The sequence below is a fragment of the Pongo pygmaeus genome, chromosome 20 (assembly GCF_028885625.2).
Source record: "Pongo pygmaeus isolate AG05252 chromosome 20, NHGRI_mPonPyg2-v2.0_pri, whole genome shotgun sequence".
In the NCBI taxonomy this organism is placed as follows: Eukaryota; Metazoa; Chordata; class Mammalia; order Primates; family Hominidae; genus Pongo; species Pongo pygmaeus.
Window position 1 is genome coordinate 53,977,474 of NC_072393.2, and position 22,151 is coordinate 53,999,624.

Below are 22,151 nucleotides of genomic sequence, written 5' to 3' on the forward strand. Positions count from 1 at the left end.
GAGACAGTTTCACCATGTTGGCTAGGCTGGTCTCGAACTCCTGACCTCAAGTGATCTGCCCACCTCAGCCTCCCAAAGTGCTGGGATTACAGGCGTGAGCCACCGTGCCTGGCCCCCTTTTTTTTTTTGAGACGGAGTCTTGCTCTGTCGCCCAGGCTGGAGTGTGTAGTTGTGTAATTTCTGCCCACTGCAGTCTCCACCTCTCAGGTTCAAGTGATTCTCCTGCTTCAGCCTCCCAAGTGGCTGGGACTACAGGCACGCACCATCATGTCTGGCTAATTTTTGTATTTTTAATAGAGATGGGATTTCACCATGTTGGCCAGGCTGGTCTCGAACTCCTGACCTCAAATTATCTACCTGCCTCAGTCTCCCAAAGTGCTGGGATTACAGGCATGAGCCACTGCGCCTGGCCATGGCTGTGCCTTTTTTCAATAAAAGGAGTAATCAACGTGGAAAAGAGATCAAATCTTTATTGATCAGAATGGTCAGGATTGGAAAGGATAGAATTATATTTGGAGAGGAAGCTGATGAATGTGTGACTTCTGTCTCTTCAAGAACACCAAGAGGTATCTAAGTACTGTGGAGGAAAAAGAAGCGTTAGAACGATGTCATAGTTTTTCACCCTGCAAGGATCCGTATCACAGTCTGTCTCTCACCCTGATAGACAATTGTTTTTTCCACCTGATGGGAGATCTGGTCTATTCCCAAGAACAAAATAGCACGGGTAAATGGGTCAGGAGAAGGGCAGAGGAGCTTGAAAGATCAGTGGCCTCAGAAGGGTGTAAGTATTTCTCTTTGACTTTCAAATTAAATATACAATTACGGATTATTTTTATGACCACATTGCTAGTATTTGAAAAAAAAATGTAGCAAATTAATTATTTTCAGCGTTAAGAAAGTTGTTAAAAATGGACAGTCTCAGTTGGGCATGGTGGCTCACGCCTGTAATCCCAGCATTTTGAGAGGCTGAGGCGGGTGGATCATCTGAGGTCAGGAGTTCAAGACCATCCTGGCCAACATGGTGAAACCCCGTCTCTACTAAAAATATAAAATTAGCTGGGCGTGGTGGCATGCGCCTGTAATCCCAGCTACTTTGGAGGCTGAGGCAGGAGAATCACTTGAACCCGGAAGGGGGAGGTTGCAGTGAGCCGAGATCGTGCCATTGCACTGCAGCTGGGGCAACAAGAGTGAAACTCATCTCAAAACAAAACAAAAAAAATAAAAAAATAAAAAAACACAAAAAACCGAAATGCCCCACAGGAATATTTGTCTCCGTGCCACTGATGTTATGAATAATGACTCCAAAGATGTTTCTGAATAAATGGCTCTGAGTTCTGACAAGTGCATCATACTTTTGGGAAGGAATGAAGACTGACTTTAACCACCACTGACCCTGGGTTCTGTCTGGGGCTTCGTCTCTTAGAGGCTGATGGGCTAAGACATTCAGGCTTGCCATGTCCATTCCCATATACATAAAATGGCAGTTTTGATGGAGAGAGAGGTCGTGAGTGAGACGCTTATAATAGAGCTTATAGCAGGGGCTCATTGAATGGTGCTTATTCATGAGTGGTCTTTGAATAACATCTTGTTAAGGTGATGGGATTTGACACCTGGGTTTGGACAGAGCCGAAGACTCCCAAGCCTGTTTCCTCATTGGCATATGGGTGTGATGATTCCTATAGTCCCTTCCTGAGGTCATGGTGAAGGTTAAATGAGGTGCTGTGCAGGAATTACTCAGCATGGTGGCCAGAGCTTATTGTGATCAATCAAATCCTTACTAAATAACACAGAGCATGGGGGTGCGTGGACTCTCCCATGTCTTCTCCTGACTGTGCTTTTCTCTCTTTCTCTTGTGTTTTTCTTTTCTTTTCTTTCTTTTCTTTTTTTTTTTTTTTTGAGACGGAGTCTCGCTCTGTCGCCCAGGCTGGGGTGCAGTGGCGCGATCTCGGCCACTGCAAGCTCCACTGCAAGCTCCGCCTCCCGGGTTCACGCCATTCTCCTGCCTCAGCTTCCTGACAGCTGGGACTACAGGCGCCGGCCACCACGCCCAGCTAATTTTTTTGTATTTTTAGTAGAGCTGGGGTTCTTTTCTTTTTTTGAGACAGGGTCTCAGTCTGTCACCCAGGCTGGAGTGCAGTACCATCATGCCCACTCAGCTAATATTTATTTATTATTTATTAATTAATTTATTTATTTATTTAGAGACGGAGTCTTGCTCTGTCATCCAGGCTGGAGTGCAATGGCACGATCTCGGCTCACTGCAACTTCCACCTCCGGAGTTCAAGTGATTCTCCTGTCTCAGCCTCCTGAGTAGCTGGGATTATGGGTGCCCACCACCACGCCTGCCTAATTTTTGTATTTTTAGTAGAGATGGGGTTTCGCCATGTTGGCCAGGTTGGTCTCAAACTCCTGACCTCAGGCAATCCTACTGCCCTGGCCTCCCAAAGTGCTGATATTACAGGCACGAGCCACTGTATCCGGCCTAATTTTTTTTATTTTTTGTAGACATGGGGGTCTCACTATGTTGCCCAGGCTGGTCTCCAACTTCTGGACTCAAGTGATCCTCTCACATTGGCCTCCCAATGTGCTGGGATTGCTGGTGTGAACCCCCCGTGCCTGGCCTCTTTTCAATGGAAACTAAACATTTCTTCACCAGCCTGGGATCAAGGACTGATCATCCAAGCCAGAGGTCAGAGGTCAGAGGTCTTTTTAATAGGGCCCAGTGGCCAACTTTAACCCAACCCACTGTCAGTGTTTGTACAGCCCATGCCATGAACTAATGGTTTTCTCATTTTTAAATGGCTGGCCAAAAAAAAAAAAAAGAACAGGAAACTAATACTTTTCCATACCTAAAAATTATATGAGATCCAAATCTCAGGATACATAAATAAAATATTGTTGGGCCAGGTATAGTGGCTCACACCTGTAATCTCAGCAATTTGGAAGGCTGAGGCGGGAGGATCACTTGAACCCAGAAATTCAAGACTTGCCTGGGCAACACAGTGAAATCCTGGTCTCTAAAAATAAAAAAATTGGCCAAAGATGTTTCCATCTTTGTTGTAAATTTTTGTCGACGAACACAAGCTGTGTGTGGCATGCGACTGTGGTCCCAGCTACTTGGGAGGCTGAGGTGGGAGGATCGCTTGAGCCTGGCAGGTTGAGGCTGCGGTGAGCTGTGATTGCACCACTGCACTCCAGCCTGGGTGACTGAGTGAGTCTCTGTTTTTAAAAAAATATTGGAACACAGCCACATTTATTATTTTTCTTTTTTTTCTTCTGAGATGGAGTCTTGCTCTGTTGCCCATGCTGGAGTGCGGTGGTGCAATCTTGGCTCACTGCAACCTCTGTCTTCTGGGTTCAAGTGATTCCCCTGCCTCAGCCTCCTGAGTAGCTGGGACTACAGGCGCATGCCACCACGCCTGGCTAATTTTTGCATTTTTAGTAGAGATGGGGTTTCACCATGTTGGCCAGGCTGTTCTCCAACTCCTGACCTCAGGCAGTCCTACTGCCTAAGCCTCCCAAAGTGCTGAGATTACAGGCGTGAGCCACTACACCTGGCCTGTTCATTTGTTTTTGTATTGCTTCTGGCTGCTTCTGTGCCGTAATGGCAGAGTTGAGTATTTGTGACAGAGACCACATGACCTGCTCAGCCTAAGGTATTTACTATTGGGCCCTTCACAGGAAATGTTTGCCAACTCCTGGTCTAAGCCATTACCAGTTAATCTGGGCTGCAAGCTCCCCACTCCCTTACTCCAGAGGATTCTCACTTTAAGAGATCTATACGGGGCCAGGTGCGGTGGCTCATGCCTGTAATCCCAGCACTTTGGGAGGCCAAGGTGGGTGGATCACCTGAGGTCAGGAGTTCCAGACCAGTCTGACCAACATGGAGAAACCCCATCTGTACTAAAAAGACAAAATTAGCCAGGTGTGGTGGCACATGCCTGTAATCCCAGCTACTCAGGAGGCTGAGGCAGGAGAATCACTTGAACCCAGGAGGCGGATGTTGCGGTGAGCCAAGATCGCGCCATTGCACTCCAGCCTGGGCAACAAGAGCGAAACTCCATCTCCAAAAAAAAAAAGAAAGAAAGAAAAAAAGATCTATAGGATCCCCCATTCCACCGTTCCCCAACCAGCTTACTTCTGAGGAGAACATTGCTTCCATTTCCTATCTTTATTGTAATTGTTTGTCAATGAACACCAACTCCGATTCAAAATATAGCCTTCCTTGGTGCAATTGTGAAAGACTTTTTGTCTGAAGAAGAAGGGGAAGACACACTGAGGAGGATCTGCAGGGAAAATGGGGGCAGAGGAAGAATTATGAACATAGACAGTTTCTAAAAAATTGTTTAATTTTTAATTTATGTGGGTACCTAGTAGGCATATATATTTATGGAGTATATGGGATACTTTGATACAGACATACAATGCATAGTAATCACATCAGAGTAAATGGGATATCCATCATCCCAAGCATTTATCCTTTGTATTACAGACAATTCAGTCATACTCTTTTAGTTATTTCAAAATGTATAAATTGTTATTGACTATAGTCACCCTACTGTGCCATCAAATACTAGATCTTATTTATTCTTTTATTTATTTATGTATTTTTTTTTGGAGACAGAGTTTCGCTCTTGTTGTCCAGGCTGGAGTGCAGTGGCACGATCTTGGCTCACCGCAACCTCTGCCTCCCATGTTCAAGTGATTCTCCTGCCTCAGCTTCCTAAGTAGCTGGGATTACAGGTGCCGCCATGATGCCCGGCTAATTTTTCTATTTTTAGTAGAGATGGGGTTGCACTATGTTGGCCAGGCTGGTTTTGAACTCCTGACTTCAGGTGATCCGCCCGCCTCGGCCTCCCAAAGTGCTGGGATTATAGGTGTGAGCCACCGAGCCCAGCCTACATCTTATTTATTCTTTCTAATTATTTATTTTACCCATTAGTCATTCTCCACTTCCCCACCCCATTCCCTCTTCCCGGCCCCTCATGGCCATCCTTCTACTGTCTGTCTCCATGAATTCAATTGTTTTAATTTTTAGCTCCCACAAATAAGTGAGAACATGAGAAGTTTCTCTTTCTGTGCCTGGCTTATTTCACTTGACAAAATGACCTCCAGCTCCATTCATGTTGTTGCAAATGACAAGATCTCATTCTTTTTTATGGCCGAATAGTACTCTATTGTGCATATATACCACATTTTCTTTATCCATTTGTCTGTTGACGGGCACTTGGGTTGCTTCCAAATCTTGGCTATTGAGAACAGTGCTGCAATAAATATGGGAGTGCAGATGTCTCTTTGACGTTTGAGTTTCCTTTCTTTTGGGAATATACCCAGGAGTGGGATTGCTGGATCGTATTGAGGCTATAGAACAGGGATTTAGGGTAACCAAGGGTTAAGGTATAAGTAAAAGAACAGCAGGTGCAGCCAGTTCTAGGCAAGATTAGGCAGCATCCAGGCTACATCCTCACTCCTATGATAACAAGACAGAAGTCTCCACTCCAGCCTCTGATTGACTGTGGGCCAGGTCTCCACTTCAGCCTCTGATTGGTCGTGGGCAAATCCCTTATAAGGTGTAACCAATTGGAGGCATCTAAAGGGGACCTAGGGGTGTTACCTAATTCTTCCAGCCTAATGAAAACCCTAGAGAACATTGTAATTGGTGTGCTTGAGCCTGTTGCTGAAGCCAGCTCCCACTCTGTGGAGTGTACTTTTGCTTCAATAAATCTGTGGTTTCATTACTCCGTGCTTTTGTTGCTTTGTCTTTTGTTGCTTCATTCTTTCGTTGCTTTGTGTGTTTTGTTCAATTCTTTGTTTAACACGCCAAGAACCTGGACAACTGACCGTCAAGACCTTCCATCTGGTAACAGTATGGCAGCTCTGTTTTCAGTTTTTTGAGGAACCTCCAAACTGTTCTCCATAGTGGTTGTACTAACTCACATTTCCTGAGAGGCTTTGTTTGTTTGTTTGTTTGTTTTTGAGATGGAATCTTGCTCTGTCACCAGGCTGGAGTGCAGTGGCATGATCTCGGCTCACTGTAACCTCTGAGTCCCGGGTTCAAGCCATTCTCCTGCCTCAGCCTCCTGAGTAGCTGTGACTACAGGCACCTGCCACCATGCCCAGATAATTTTTGTATTTTTAGTAGAGATGGGGTTTCACCATGTTGGCCAGGATGGTCTCGAACTTGTGATCCACTCGCCTCGGCCTCCCAAAGTGCTGGGATTACAGGCATGAGCCACTGTGCCCGGCCTTCCTGAGAGTTTAGAGTTTAAGTGTAATCACTGCTGAACTAACGGCACACCATGCTACTTTTTATGTTTTTTGAGACCGAATCTCACTCTATCACACAGGTTGGAGTGCAGTGGTGTGATCTTGGCTCACTGCAACCTCCTCCTCTTGGGTTCAAGAGATTCTCCTACCTCAGCCTCCCGAGTAGCTAGGATTACAGGTGTGCACCACCACACCTGGCTAATTTTTGTATTTTTAGTAGAGATGCGGTTTTACCATGTTGGCCAGGCTGGTCTCGAACTCCTGACCTCAGGTGATCCATCCACCTCGGCCTCCCAAAGTGCTGGGATTACAGGTGTGAGCCACACCCGGCCAAACCATGCTTTTTTTTGACCACACTGAGCTATTTTCAAAGCAATTAAAATTTTGTAAAAGAGTCAGGATTTGAACTCAAGTCTGTCTGACACCAAAAACCATGTAGCCAGCTGCTATTAAGTACTTCTTGGGTCCTGGGCATCTAGGATAGTCCAACCTAGGATACTCACCCAGCCCCGTGCAGTAGCGCCACCTGCCTTGGAATTCCTTGTCAAGGGAACACCAGTCAAAGTCACTGTGGATGGAGATGCAGCTGTAGTGGGTGACATCATCATAGGTAAATGGGAAGACACAGGGTTCACGGGAGATCACTGGAAAAGAAAAGACACGCTGGGCCGGGCGCAGCGGCTCACGCCTGTAATCCCAGCACTTTGGGAGGCTGAGGCGGGTGGATCATGAGGTCAGGAGTTCAAGACCAGCCTGGCCAAGATGGTGAAACCCCGTCTCTACTAAAAATACAAAAATTAGCTGTGCGTGGTGGTGGGCACCTGTAATCCCAGTTACTCAGGAGGCTGAGGCAGAGAATTCCTTGAACGTGGAAGGCAGAGGTTGCAGTGAGATGAGATCGTACTGCTGTACTCCAGCCTGGGCAACAGAGCAAGACCGTCTCAAAAAAAAAACAAAAACAAAAACAAAAAAAGAAAAGAAAAAGACAAGACACGCTGAATGTAGGGCCAGCTTACAAAGTGATTTTTTATTTTAGTTTTTTATTTTTGAGACAGGATCTAGCTCTGTTGCCCAGGCTGGAGTGCAGTGGTACAATCATGGCTCACTGCAGCCTCAAACTCCTAGGCTCAAGTGATCCTCCTGCCTCAGGCTCCCAAGTAGCTGGGACTACAGATGGGTACCACCATGCCTGGCTAATATTTATATGTTTTGTAGAGACGGGATTTTGCCACGTTGGCCAGGCTGGTCTTGAACTCCTGGACTCAGGGAATCCATCCATCTCAGCAAAGTGCTGGGATGATAGGCATGAGCCACTGCGCCCAGCCGGACAAAGGGAATTGACTTTCAAATGTCCATCTCGATTATCTGCACCGTGCTTCTCATACATCCCCCCATATCTGCATGTATTAGGTTGCAGCAAAAGTAATTGCGGTTTTTGCCACTAAAAGTAATGACAGTGAGCTGGTCTCACTAACTGCCTTTCTTGTGTGTGGTGGAAGATACAAGCGAAGATCAAAGGAAGCCTTAATTCAACCCAGGGCTGGAAGCAGGCTGGAGTTGCTGGCTTCCTTTTCATGGAATTCTTCTAGCAACTACACACCTGATTTCCCTAAGCCAAAACTCTGGAGTCTTTTTTTCTTTTTCTTTTTAGAGATGGGAGAGGAATGGAGATGAGGTAATCATGGGCACATGGAGAAGTCATGATGAGAAAGTGGGCAAGCATTTTGTTCTAATCTTTTTTTTTTTATTTTTGAGACGGAGTCTCGCTATTGCCCAGGCTGGAGTGCAGGGGCGTGACCTCGGCTCACTGCAAGCTCCGTCTCCTGGGTTCATGCCATTCTCCTGCCTTAGCCTCCTGAGTAGGTGGGACTACAGGCGCCTGCCACCGCGCCTGGCTAATTTTTTATATTTTTTTAGTAGAGACAGGGTTTCACTGTGTTAGCCAGGATGGTCTCGATCTCCCGACCTCGTGATCCGCCCGCCTCGGACTCCCAAAGTGCTGGGATTACAGGCGTGAGCCACCGTGCCCGGCTATCCTCCCAAATTTTTGTTTTGGCGCCCACATTCTGAATCTTTTTGTATTTGTCACTATGCTGTCAAATTTACCTCTCGCCCATCACCTGGTCCTATCCTTTCTTTTTTTTTTTTTTGAGATAGGGTCTCCCTCTGTCACCCAGGCTCAAGTCCAGTGGCTTGATCATGGTTCACTGCAGCCTCGGCCTCCCAGGCTCAAGCGATCCTCCCTCCTCAGCCTCCCAAGTAGCTGGGATTACAGGCGTGTGCCGCCACGCCCAGCTAATTTTTTGTATTTTTAGTACAGATGGGGTTTCCCCATGTTAGCCAGGATGGTCTTGATCTCCTGACCTCATGATCTGCCCACCTCAGCCTCCCAAAGTGCTGGGGTTACAGGCGTGAGCCACTGCGCCCAGCCTCTTTTTTTTTTTTTTTTTTTTTTTTAATTTAAAGAGACAGGATCTCACTCTGTCCCTCAGGCTAGAGTGCAGTGGCATGATCACAGCTCACTGCTGCCTCAGACTCCTGGGATTAAGCAATCCTCCTGTTTCAGCCTTCTGAGTAGCCAGAATTACAGGTGCGTGCCACCACACCCAGCTAATTTTTTTATTTTTTTGTAAAGGGAAGGTCTTGCTATGTTGCCCAGGTTGGTCTTGAACTCCTGGGCTCAACTGTTCCTCCTGCTTCAGTCTCCCAAAGTGCTGGGATTACAGGCATGAGCCACTGCGCCTAGCCTGTAAATTTACTAAAAATTGTTGAATGGTAAACTTTAAAATGGGTGAATTTTATGGAATGTAGATTGTACCTCGATAAGGCTGTTCAATTTATCAAACAAACAAGCAAACAATAAAAACTACCATGCTTTTTTCAGAAGTTTAATTCATAGAAGTAGAGAGTAGAATGGTGGTTACTGGAGGCTGGGGGGATGGCTGGGGACTAGGGAGATGTTAAGGGTGATAGAGTTTCAGTTAGACAGGAGGAATAAGTTTTAGAGATCTATTCCACAGCATGGTGACTATTAAATTTCAAAATTGCTAAAGATTAGATTTTATTTTATTATTTATTTATTTTTAGCTGGAGTCTCGCTCTGTTGTCCAGGCTGGAGTGCAATGGCATGATCTCTGCTCACTGCAACCTCCGCCTCCCAGGTTTCAATGATTCTTCTGTCTGTCTTCCGAGTAGCTGGGATTACAGGTGCACACCACCACACCTGGCTGATTTTTGTATTTTTAGTAGAGACAGAGTTTCACCATGTTGGCCAGGCTGCTCTCGAACTCCTGACCTCAGGTGATCTGCCCACCTCGGCCTCCCAAAGTGCTGGGATTACAGGCGTGAGCCACCGCGCCTGGCCGAAAAATTAGATTTTAAATGTTGTGACCGTAAAAAAATAAGTATATGAGGTGATGGATATGTTACTCAGCATGATTTACTCATTCCTCAGTGTAAATACATCACAATATCCAATTCTACCCCACAAATATATACGATTATTATTTGTTAATTAAAAATAAAACAAAATAATGAACAAACAAAAAGCTGCCGCACAAATGCTGATGTTAGTTACAACGGAGAAGAGAGTAGTTTTTGGAGAGGCAAGGGAGGAAATCTTGGAGAGCGAACTGAACTGGATCTTTTTGTTTTTTTCCTTGTGATCCGCCCGCCTCAGCCTTCCTAAGTGCTGGGATTACAGGCGTGAGCCACCGCACCCGTCCAGAAGCTTTATTATTATTATTATTTATTATACTTTAAGTTCTAGGGTAAATGTGCACAATGTGCAGGTTTGATACATAGGTATACATGCGCCATGTTGGTGTGCTGCACCCATTAACTCGCCATTTACATTAGGTATATCTCCTAATGCTATCCTTCCCCCTCCCCCCACCCCATGACAGGCCCCAGTGTGTGATGTTCCCCCTCCTGTGTCCAAGTGTCCATCAATGATACACTGGATTAAGAAAATGTGGCACATATACACCATGGAATACTATGCAGCCATAAAAAAGGATGAGTTCATGTCCTTTGTAGGGACGCGGATGAAGCTGGAAACCACCATTCTCAGCAAACTATCGCAAGGACAAAAAACCAAACACCGCATGTTCTCACTCATAGGTGGGAATTGAACAATGAACTGTATCTTGAAACATGATTTGGCTGCTGTGACCACGGAGAGCCTTTTTTGTTTGTTTTTTGTTTTTTTTTTTGAGACAGGATCTCACTCCACTGCCCTGGCTGGAGTGCAGAGGCGTGATCACAGCTCACTGCACCTCAACCTCCTGGGCTCAAGTGATGCTCCCACCTCAGCCTCATGAGTAGCTGGGATTACAGGTTCTCACCACAACTCCTCGGCAATTTTTGTGTTTTTAGTAGAGATAGGGTCTTGCTATGTTGCCCAGGCTGGTCTCGAACTCTCGGGCTCAAGTGATTCTCCCGCCTTGGTCTCTCAAATTACTGGAATTACAGGCGTGAGTCCCCATGCCTGGCAATGGAGAGCCTTCCACGCCACAAGAACAGCAGAGGAAAGGGTGAGATGGCAAGAAAGTGCAAGGGACTTTAGGAATATAATATTGCTTAAGGGGTGGGGCTAGCATGTGAGACGCTAACAAACTAAGAGATGGTCTCCTTACCTTGAGTCGGAGGGTGCAAATGTGCAATCAGTTCTGAAAGAGAAAAAAAAGGATAACATTTAGATCACCTCGTAAGTTACTCTATCCCCAGAGTAATGGCTGTGAAAAGTACCTCAACATTCACGCAGCCTACTGTTCTGTTATAAAACGCCTACAATATCATATCCATGAACACTTCTGATTGGGAGATTGTGCGTCTACTCACGAAAGCCCATTTATTTATTTTATTTTATTTTATTTTTTTGAGATGGATCTCGGCTCACTGCAACCTCCGCCTCCTGGGTTCCAGGGACTCTTGTGCCTCAGCCTCCCGAGTAGCTGGGATTATGGGTGCTGACTACCAAACCCGGCTAATATTTGTATTTTTAGTAAAGATGGGGTTTCACCATCTTGGCCAGGCTGGTCTCGAACTCCTGACCTCAAATGATCCTCCTCCCTCGGCCTCCCAAAGTGCTGGGATTATAGGTGTGAGCCACGGCACCCAGCCCGAAAGCCCATTTATTCAGATAAGGAACTCTGAGCATTCCGAAGGCTTTCTTTTCATTTTTAAAACATTTGCTTGTTTATTTAATTTATTGAGAGGGACAGAGTCTCACTGTGTTGCCCATGCTGGAGGGCAGTGGTACAAAGATGACTCACTGCAGCCGCAACCCCCTGGGCTCAAACCATTGTCCCCTCTGGGACGGACAGGCATGCACCACCATGCGCAGCTAATTTTTGTCTTTTTATTTGGTAGATATGGGTTTTTGCTCCATTGGCCAGGCTGATCTTGACCTCTTGGGCTCAAGAGATCTGCCCTCTGCAGCCTCCTGAGTAGCTCCGACTATAGGCACATGCCCTCACGTCTGGCTCCTCCAAAGGCTTTTCTAGGGTTAGGTGACAGTAAACTCACTCTATCAATGTTATTCAATGTCCACCTATTTGCTGAAATTCTGCAATTCTCCAGGTCAGAGAGAATCTCTAGCTTTCACCCCTATGTCCACGTTTCAGGAAAACAACGTGTCGGTTCACTGCATTTTCCCAGAAGCCTCAGTGGGTTTTTCTTTTTTTTCTCCTAGAAAATTGTGCTCTTTTATCATCCTTGAGCCTATTTTAGGGCGTTTTAAGTGTCTGTTGTACCAACACCTCCCACAGAGCCTCTGTCTAATAACAGTGACTCAGGCTGACTTGGCCATCACCACATTCCAGTTGCCGCCTCATTTCATCTTCACAACAGCCTCAGGAGGGAGAGATGCGAATTTATAACTCCCTTCCCTCCCAGCCCCACCTCCCAAGTTTGACAGATACAAAGATGTGCTATAAAGGGACAACTTGCCAGAAAGTCTACGGTCGGCTTGTAGGAATTAGGCGTAAGCTCGAGAAGTCTGACTTCACAGACTGTTCTGCACAGTCGTGCGTTGTCAGGGCACACAGCAGGCATTCCGTAGATGTTGATCTGACCTCAGAAGTGCCAGTTTTCTGTGCAAGGGAATAGACTTCCCTTCCCCCTCCCCTCCTCCTCCCCTCCCCCCTCCCCCTTCCCGTTCGTGTCCCTCTTCCCCTCCTCTCCCCCCTCCCCTCCCCTCCCCTCCTCCCCCCCTCCCCCTCCCCCTCCCCTTCCCACTTCCCCCTCCCCCCACTCCCCTTCCATCTTCCATCCTCCCCCACTCCCCTCTTCCTCCCCTCCCCCGCTCCCCCTCCCCCTTCCCCTTCCTGTCCCCCTCCCCCCTCCCCTCCCCCTCCCCTCCTTCCTCCCCCTCCCCACCTCCCCCTCCCCTCCTTCCTCCCCCTCCCCACCTCCCCCTCCCCTCCTTCCTCCCCCTCCCCTCCTCCCCCTCCCCTCCCCGTCCCCTCTCCCCTTCCCCCTTCCCCTTCCCTCACTCCCCTTCCACCTTCCCTCCTCCCCCACTCCCCTCTTCCCCCCTCCCCCTCTCCCCCTCTCCCCCTCTCCCCCTCTCCCCCTCTCCGCCTCTCCTCTCCTCTCCTCTATTCTCCTTTCCTTTTTTACTGCTCCTTATGGAACAGGGCTAACTCATAGGCAGTGTGCCCAGAGTCAGCCTACTTTCTTTATTTTTATTTTATTTTTGAGATCGGAGTCTTGCTGTCACCCAGGCTGGAGTGCATTGGCGTGATCTTGGCTCCCTGCAACCTCTGTCTCCCGGGTTCAAGAGATTCTCATTCCTCAGCCTCCCAAGTAGCTGGGATTACAGGCGCCCAACACCACGTCTGGCTAATTTTGCATTTTTAGTAGAGATGGGGTTTGGCCATGTTGCCAGGCTGGTCTCAAACTCCTGGCCCCAAGTGATCTGCCCACCTCGGCCTCCCAAAGTGCTGTGCCTGGCTGACTTTCTTTATCTTTGATAAAAAGATGCTAATTCATAGGTAGTTGGTATTGTTATATTATATATATATGTATATATGTGGGTGTGTGTGTGTGTATGTGTGTATATATATGTGTATATATATATATATTTTTTAGACAGGGTCTCTCTCTGTCACCCAGGCTGGAGAATGCAGTGATGCAACCATGGCTTACTGCAGCCTTGACCTCCTGGGCTCAAGTGATCCTCTCCCCTTGGCCTCCAGAGTACCTAGGACTACAGTTGTGGGCCACCACACCCCCTAATTTTTGTATTTTTTTGTAGAGATGGGGTTTCATCATGTTGCCCAGACTGGTCTTAAACTCCTGGGCTCAAGTGACCCTCCCACCTCGGCTTCCCCAAATGCTGGAATTACAGGCATGAACCCCACAACACCTGGCCAATAATGCATATTTTCATCTTTAATTTATTTTTATTTATTTTTTTTTGTAGAGACAGGGGTCTTGCTATGTTGGCCAGGCTGGTCTTGAATTCCCGTCCTCAAGCAATCCTCGTTCCTTGGCCTCCCAAAGTGTATAATGATATATATTTTTAATATATGTGTATGATCATGATCTACCATTGTGCCCAGGAGTGGAGGCTTGGAGAGGGAAATTGCTTGTTCAAACAGAACTAAGAAGCAGCTCAGGTATAACAGCGTCTCTGCAACAGTCTTGCCTCGTGGGGACATTGTCACAAACCTGAACTTCCTCCAAGTGCAGCTGGTGAGTGACTGTCATTTTAGGTTAAAACCACAGGTGCTAATATTTTGTATTAAACACCGAGATCCGAGGTGGTGCTGGGTGACTTTTCTACTTTGTGCAGTCATGGAGCTCTTGGCTCTGCTGACATGACAGCTAATCTTTATAATCTTTCACTCTTATTGTCCTTAATCTCTATAATCTTCTAGTTTTACAGATGAAAGAGCAGAGAAATACTTTTATGTGTGTTTCGTCCACATAGCCAAAACCAGGTGCAGCCTGGACTCAGGTTCAGCCCTGTCTGATTTCAGAGACGGGGCTATTTCTTTCAGACTGTGGTGCCCCTGGAAGTAGTCCTTTGCCATTCCATCTACGAATATTGCTGAACACAACCAAGTCCTTACAGTCATTGTGATTTAAACCTCATGTTCCATCGTGTCTCTGGACAAACGTGAGCATTTTTTTTTTTTTGAGATGGAGTCTTGCTCTGTTGCCCAGGCTGGAGTGTAGTGGCATCATCTCGACTCACTGCAACTTCCATCTCCCGGGTTCAAGTGATTCTCCTGCCTCAGCCTCCTGAGTAGCTGGGATGACAGGCACACACCACCACGCCTGGCTAATTTTTGTATTTTTAGTCAAGACAGGGTTTCACCATGTTGGCCAGGCTGGTCTCAATCTCCTGACCTCAGGTGATCCTCCCGCCTCGGCCTCCCGAAGTGCTGGGATTACAGGCGTGAGCCATAGCGCCCAGCCAGCATGAGCATTTTTACCACTTAATCTTCCTTCTTTTCGAACTGATCAAATGATGAAGAGACACCACCACCACCACCACCACCGCCGCCAACAACAACAACATGGAGAATTACTTTCATGTGTGTAAGAACGTAGCCATGTGCCTGCTGTGTTCTGGGAAGGAGAAAACAGAAGGCAGTCCCTGACATTTGAAAGCTGACATGGCACTCAGAGCTGGCCAGCTTGTTCTCCTATCGGACATAATCTCCCAGAATAATAATCTCTACCTTGCCCTGAGATCTTCCTACCATGAGATAAAGGAAGGTCACTTCCGAAGTTTGTGTAAGCACAGGCAAAAATCAGGTCCCTGTGCAACTTACGCAAAACCCAACACCTCCTCCGTCATGGCTGAAGTGACTGCTACTTCTTTACTGATTAAATCTTCTTATTCTAGTCTGTCTTCCCTGTAGACAAGATTTATTGAGAGACCCACTCATAGAATGTCCCTCCTTCACCCTCTTTCTGACAGCATCTAATCTTTTTTTTTTTTGGATGGAGCCTCGCTCTGTCACCCAGGCTGGAGTGCAATGGTGTGATCTTGGCTCACTGCAACCTCTGCCGCCCAGGTTCAAGCAATTCTCCTGCCTCAGCCTCCCAAGCAGCTGGGATTACAGGCGTGCACCACCACGCCTGGCTAATTTTTGTATTTTTAGTAGAAATGGGGTTTTGCCATGTTGGCCAGGCTGGTCTCGAACTCCTGACCTCAGGTGATCTGCTCGCCTCGGCCTCCCAAAGTGCTGGGATGACAGGCGTGATCCACTGTGCCCGGCCAGATCCAATCTTGAGTGAATCTCTGCTTTCTTAAGACTCCCATCCCAAAGCCCCCAACCAAACCCCACATGATAGAACAGGTTCTTTCTAACATCCTGTTACTTACAACCCCTCCTGGTGCATGTTCTCCCTGGCTGCAATGAGTGATAGATCAGTGTCAACTCCAGCGTGCTCCTGGTGGAGGCTGGCTACAGAGCACTGGCAGTTCTTTCCTACTTTAATCCTTACAACGACCATGAGAAACACAGGTCACTTGGTTTTGCTATTAGTAGATTTATTTTCTGGAGAAGTGATTCAAACGGTTGGAATTTCAAGTGAATTATGCAAGGGAGAACATCAAAGTTGTCTGAGCCATGTCTGACCTCAGTCACACTGTCATCTTCCCTGCCAGTTACTGATGTAATTCTTGTGAAATCTTGATAGATTTTTTGAATAGCCAAACAAGCATTTACCACCCCCCCCTTTTTTTAAGCACAAAAGATAGCTTAGTGTATATACTGTTTATTTTGTAACTTACTTTCTTAACAACAGACCTTGAAGAACTTCCCAAAACAATACATCAAAAGCCCTTCCCTTCCCTTCCCTTCCCTTCTTCCCTTCCCTTCCCTTCCCTTCCCTCCTTTCCCTTCCCCTCCCCTCCCCTCCTCTCCCCTCCCCTCCCCTCCCTTCCCTTCCCTTCCCTTCTTTCGAGAGTCTTACTCTGTCACCCAGGCTGAAGTGCAGTGGTACAATCTTGGCTCACTGCAGCCTCTACCTCCTGGGTTCAAGCGATTCTCATGCCTCAGCCTTCCGTGTAGCTGGGATTACAGGCGCGCACCACCATTCTTAGCTAACGTTTGTATTTTTAGTAGAGACAGGGTTGCACTATGTTGGCCACGCTGGTGTCGATCTCCTGACCTCAGGTGAGCCACCCGCCTCGGCCTCCCAAAGTGCTGGGATTACTGGAGTGAGCCACCACACCCGGCCCAGCTCTTTCTTTCTTAAAGATTATTATTACTATTACATAAATGAGACAGCCACGGCTTAGAGAGAGGCACGATCACCCACGATCTCCCAACTAAGAACAGGAAGAACCAGGGGTGGAACCTGGGTCTCCCCAAGTCCTCTATTCTGCACAGAACAGTGCTGTGTTCAAAACAGATGGTGGACAATGAACAGAATCTGTTTCCTGTCTGTCTCAACCCCTGCTCTGTCCCCTGCTCCTCCCATCACTCACCCACCTTGCCGCCTCACCTGTGTTGAGCCCACACATGCAGCCAGCCAGCGACACCCATCCCACCAGGTTCTGCATCACCTCCAACTGCTGCAGGTGTCATGCACCTTAGCCAGCGCCACCTGATTTTATACTGTCCTGTTTCTGCCCCTCCTACTCCAGCTGCTCTCACAGATGTACTTGACAGCATTTTCTCCCCTGCTCTCAATCTCAAGGTGCTCAGAAAAACTAGGAGCATCCACCTTGGAATGTCTTTTTTTTTTTTTTTTTTTTTTTTTTTTGAGACCAGAGTCTCACCCTGTCACCCAGGCTGGAGTGCCATGGCGTGATCTCGGCTCACTGCAACCTCCATCTCCAGGGTTCAAGCGATTCTCCTGCCCCAGCCTCCCGAGTAGCTGGGACGACAGGCACCCATCACCATGCCTGGCTAATTTTTGTGTTTTTAGTAGAGAGAGGGTTTCGCCATGCTGGCCAGGCTGGTCTCAAACTCCTGAGCTCAAGTGATCTGCCCACTCGGCCTCCCAAAGTGCTGGGATTACAGGCTTGAGCCACCATGCCCAGACTCTGGCTGATTTAATTTTTTCTTTTTTTTTTTTTTAGTAGAGACAAGATCTCACTATGTTGCCCAGGCTGGTCTTGAACTCCTGGCCTTAAGCAATCCTCCTGTCTCACCCTCCCAAAATGCTGGGATTACAGGCATGAGCCATTGCATCTGGCTGTTAATGCATCTTTGACTTTGATTTCCTTCTTCCCTTTCCTTCCCTTCCCTTCCGTTCCCTTCATTTCCCTTCCCTTCCCTTCCCTTCCCTTCCCTCCCCTCCCCTCCCCTCCGCTCCCCTCCCCTCCCCTTCCCTTTCTTTCTTTTTCTTTTTTCATGAACACTCTTTTAACGCTGTTAATTCTAGACGTAACTTCTCTCAAAGACAATGGGCAGTGATATTCCTGAATATTTGTGAGGTTATAGAGGCTATGATAAATCCATACAGAGCTGGTGAGGAACATTCTGGAGATTCACCCCCCACCGCACATTAAAGGCATGTTCAGGACACTGAGCCAGAGCCAGAACACCTTACCCTCTGGAAGGGCTGACGTCAACACAAGAGAGAACTCATTATTCTTTTCCTGCTCAAGGGAAGAGTCACTATACCCCAAGGCACTGGACCAACTGTGATAAAATATTTTTTCAGAACCAAAGTTGGTATCTAGCCAACGGTACGGGGTGGGTAGGCGCGGGGATGAAAGAAAAATCTTACCTGAGGTCATGAAGTGTCAGGATGGTACCTGGATTCTAGAGCTTCCCTAGGATTGCCGCTCATCACAGGCACACAGAAATTCCCGATGATTCTAAGAGAGAGGACATCATTCAGGGATTCCATTGTTATCTTCTGCAGACATGAAGAGGGATGCCATTGGGTTTGGATTCAGAACATCTACCTGCAATGCTGGCTTTAGGACCAATGGAAAATATAAGAGTATTCACATCAGATAGACTCACGTTCAAATCCCGGATTTTCCACTTATTAGTTGAGGATGTTAACTAAATGCCTTACCTCTATCTGCTACAGGGGTTATTGAATGTCTTGTTTCACAGACGCATGACACAAGACCAGTGGCAGGCATTCAAGCTTCACGAGTATTTGTTGCTTTTAAGAGTTGAATAAGGCCGGGTGGCTCACGCCTGTAATCCCAGCACTTTGGGAGGCCGAGGCAGGCAGATCACCTGAGGTCAGGAGTTTGAGACCAGCCTGGCCAACACGGTGAAACCCCCTCTCTACAAAAATACAAAAATTAGCCAGGCGTGGTGGCGGGGGCCTGTAATCCCAGCTACTCGGGAGGGTGAGGGGGGAGAATCGCTTGAACCGGGAGGTGGAGGTTGCAGTGAGCTGGGATTGTGCCATTGCACTCCAGCCTGGGCAACAAAGCGAGACTCTGTCTTGAGAAAAAAAAAAAGAGTTGAATAATTGTAGTAAAGACACACAGATCTTCCTGAACCCTGTGCACCTGCAAGGGCTGCTATAGAATGCCACAGGCTGGGGGTGTTTCCTCACAGTTCTGAAGGCTGGAAATCCATGGTCAAGGTGCTGGCAAACTCCGTTTTGGGTGAGGGCTCTCTTCCTGGCTTCTGCCTTTCCACTGTGTTCTTATGAGGCATTTTCTCTGTGTGCATGGAGAGAGGGGGACAAGAGAAAGAGAGTTTCTGTAATCCCAGATACTCGGGAGGCTGAGATAGGAGAACCGACTGAACCCAGGAGGTGGAGGTTGCAGTGAGCCGAGATTGCGCCACTGCATTCCAGCCTGGGAAACAGAGCGAGACTCCATCTCAAAAAAATTAATTTTAAATTTATATATATATATATTTTTAATAGAGACAAGGTCTGACTATGTTGCTCAGGCTGGTCTCGAACTACTGGGCTCAAAGAATCCTCCTGCCTTGGCCTCCCAAAGTGCTGGGATTACAGGAGTAATTACAGGGGGGAGAGAGAGAGATCTAATATCTCTGTCTCTTCTTATAAGGACACCACCCCTATGGGATTAAGGCCTCGCCTTTGTGATCTCACTTAACCTTTTCCTTCCTTCCTTCCTTCCTTCCTTCCTTCTTTCCTCCCTCCCTCCCCTCCCAGAGCATTGGCAGTTTCTTTCTCTTTCTTTCTTTCTTTCTTTCTTTCTCTTCCTTCCTTCTCCCTCCCTCTTTCTTTCTCTCTTTCTTTCTTTCTCTCTTTCTTTCTTTCTTTCTTTTTCTTTCTTTCTTCTCTCTCCTTCCTTCATTCCTCCCTCCGTCTCTCTCTTTCTTTCATTCTTTTTTCTTCTTTCTTTTTCTTTCCTTCTTCTTTCTCTTTCTTTCCTTCTTTCTTTCTCTCTCCTTCCTTCCTCCCTCCCTCCCTCCCTTCTCTCTCTCTCTCTCTTTCTTTCTTTCTTTCTTTCTTCCTTCCTTTCACAGTATTCACATTTCACTCCGTCACCCAGGCTGGAGTACAGTGGTACAATCATGGCTCACTGCAACCCCAACCGCCTGTCTCAAGCAATCCTCTAGCCTCAGCCTTCTGAGTAGCTGGGACTACAGGTGAGCGCCACCATGCCTGTCTAATTATTTATTTTTTATTTCATAGAGATGGAGTCTTGCTATGTTGCCTAGGCTGGTCTCAAACTCCTGGTCTCAAGCGATCCTCCCACCTCAGCCTCCCAAAGTGCTGGGGTTACAGGCATGAGCCACCTCACCTGGCCCTCACTTAACTTTTGTTACCTTGTTATAGAACCTGTCTCCAAATATAGCCACATTGGGGGTTAGGGCTTTAACATATAAATTTTAGGAAGACACAATTCAGTCTGTAACACCCTGATGTATCTCTGCAAAATGAGATTGTTGGTCTCAGCCTTGCTTATGTCATTGGAAAATGTGAGATCTTGGGCACGAGAGTAAACATAAAAAGCCAACACAAAAAGTAAAGATGAAACATTAAAAGTGAAGTCAACATAGAAAGTAGAGATGTTTCAATTCACGGGAGAGTTTAACTGTGTCCCCATGTAGATGACTGGCATTAATTTTCACCTATAGCTCTCATGGAATTGAGAGTTTCAGGAGATAAAGTGTGATGGGGCAATCACAGGCACATGGAAAAGCTGGAAAGAGAAAGTGGATGGCTATGTTGTTTTTATCTCTTCTTCTTCTTCTTTTTTTTTTGAGACGGAGTCTTGCTCTGTCGCCCAGGCTCGAGTGCAGTGGCGCGATCTTGGCTCACTGCAACCTCCGCCTCCTGGGTTCATGTGATTCTCTTGCCTCAGCCTCCCGAGTAGCTGGGATTACAGGCGCCCGCCAAGAGATGGGGTTTCGCCATGTTGACCAGGCTGGTCTTGAACACCTGGCCTCCAATGATCCACTCACCTTGTTCTCCCAAAGTGCTAGGATGACAGGCGTGAGCCACTGCGCCCAACCTCTTCTATTCTTTTAGAGACAGGGTCTCACTCTGTTGCCCAGGTTGGAGTGCAGTGGTGTGATGTGTAATCACAGTTCACTGCAGCCTTGACCTTCTGAGCTCAAGCAATCCTTCTTCTGCCTCAGCCTCCTGAGCAGCTGGGGCCGCAGATGTGCACCACTGCACCTGGCTAATTTTTAACATTTTTGTGGAGACAGAGTCTGTATAAAATAAAGTATAAATAGTACCACAAATAAAGTATACATAGTACCTTTTTATAATAGTATAAAATGGACATTAGAAACTCTGAACTTAAAATAAAAATTAAATTAAAAAATACACAAAAGTAGCTCTCGCATTGCAGAGACTTGGAGAATCCAGGAATCAACAATGTCGTGGAACTCCTACTGCATTTTATAAAGAATGGCCCTCGAGGAAAGTGGAAGTTGTCAGTGGGCATCGAACACCATCGGCCCACTCTTGAGTTCTTTTTTTTCGAGGCAAGTTCTCACTCTGTCGCCCAGGCTGGAGTGCAGTGACGCGATCTCGGCTCCCTGCTACCTCCGCCTCCCCGGTTCAAGCGATTCTCCTGCCTCAGCCTCCCGAGTAGCTGGGAGTACAGGCGCGCACCACGCTCAGCTAACTTTTGTTTATTTAGTAGAGACGGGGTTTCACCATGTTGGCCACGCTGGTCTCGAACTCCTGACCTCGTGATCCGCCTGCCTCAGCCTCCCAGAGTGCTGGGATTACAGGCGTGAGCCACTGCGCCCGCCTTCTTGAATTGTTTTCTAGGAGAAGCCAAGAACCCTCCCGGGATAAGCCTCAATTTTGGGGCTTGCCTGTGCTGCATCAGCTTCACACCTAGAGGAGAGAGTAAAAGAGAAGGGAGAGCTGTCCTTTTGGGCTGCCTTGAAATAAAGGTTGACCCATGGGTTCATGTCTTGTCAATCATTCTCATTCTCTCTTCCTCTCTCTCCCCCCGCCCCTTAAGTTAGCTTTTCTAAACCCTACCTGGATAAGGATGAGAAATAGAAGGAGGGGACACTTTAGGATGCTACAAAATAAAATACAGCAACAACAACAACAATAACAGCAGCAGCAGCAACAACAACAACAACAACAAAAAGGGAAGAAACAAATCTGGCCGCTGCACATTCCTCCTTGCCAACAAAAAGCCATGCATGCAAAAAGCTGCCCTTCACTGCATAGACAGAAGAGGGCACGCTTGAGCTATGAATCTCGGAAACTACTCAAACCATCAGCCTCTGTGAAAAGCAAAGCGGACGGCCGGGCGCGGTGGCTCACGCCTGTGATCCCAGCACTTTGGGAGGCCGAGGTGGGCGGATCACGAGGTCAGGAAATCGAGACCGTCCTGGCTAAACCAGTGAAACCCCGTCTCTACTAAAAAAATAAGAAAAGCGAAGTGGATCTCCCATTAAACGAGGTACTGCCGGAAGAAAGCAAAAAATGAGACCCAAGTCCACACATGCACGCGCGCGCGCACACACACACACCCCAGA

At 47.3% G+C, this 22,151-nt stretch overlaps 1 protein-coding gene and 1 pseudogene across 3 annotated transcripts; both read right to left on the bottom strand.

The window, feature by feature from the left end:
• Positions 1-500: 500 nt before the first annotated feature.
• Positions 501-16,790, bottom strand: LOC129020807 (binder of sperm protein homolog 2-like). 3 transcript variants are annotated; one of them, XM_054465633.1, is made up of 5 exons: positions 16,741-16,790; positions 10,905-10,937; positions 6,771-6,911; positions 4,139-4,286; positions 501-577 (listed from the first exon to the last, which is right to left on the bottom strand). In XM_054465633.1, the coding sequence occupies exons 1-5, from the start codon at positions 16,757-16,759 to the stop codon at positions 571-573; spliced, it is 348 nt and encodes a 115-aa protein (XP_054321608.1). In that variant the 5' UTR covers positions 16,760-16,790; the 3' UTR covers positions 501-570. The 3 variants fall into 3 exon arrangements, with proteins under 3 accessions (XP_054321608.1, XP_054321611.1, XP_054321609.1); XM_054465636.1 differs by lacking the exon at positions 16,741-16,790 and adding an exon at positions 15,614-15,672 and having other exon boundaries at positions 6,771-6,835; XM_054465634.1 differs by lacking the exon at positions 16,741-16,790 and adding an exon at positions 15,614-15,672 and having other exon boundaries at positions 6,771-6,853.
• Positions 16,791-18,827: 2,037 nt separating this feature from the next.
• The window catches only part of LOC129020527 (binder of sperm protein homolog 1-like), a 38,217-nt pseudogene continuing 34,893 nt past the window's right edge, over positions 18,828-22,151 (bottom strand).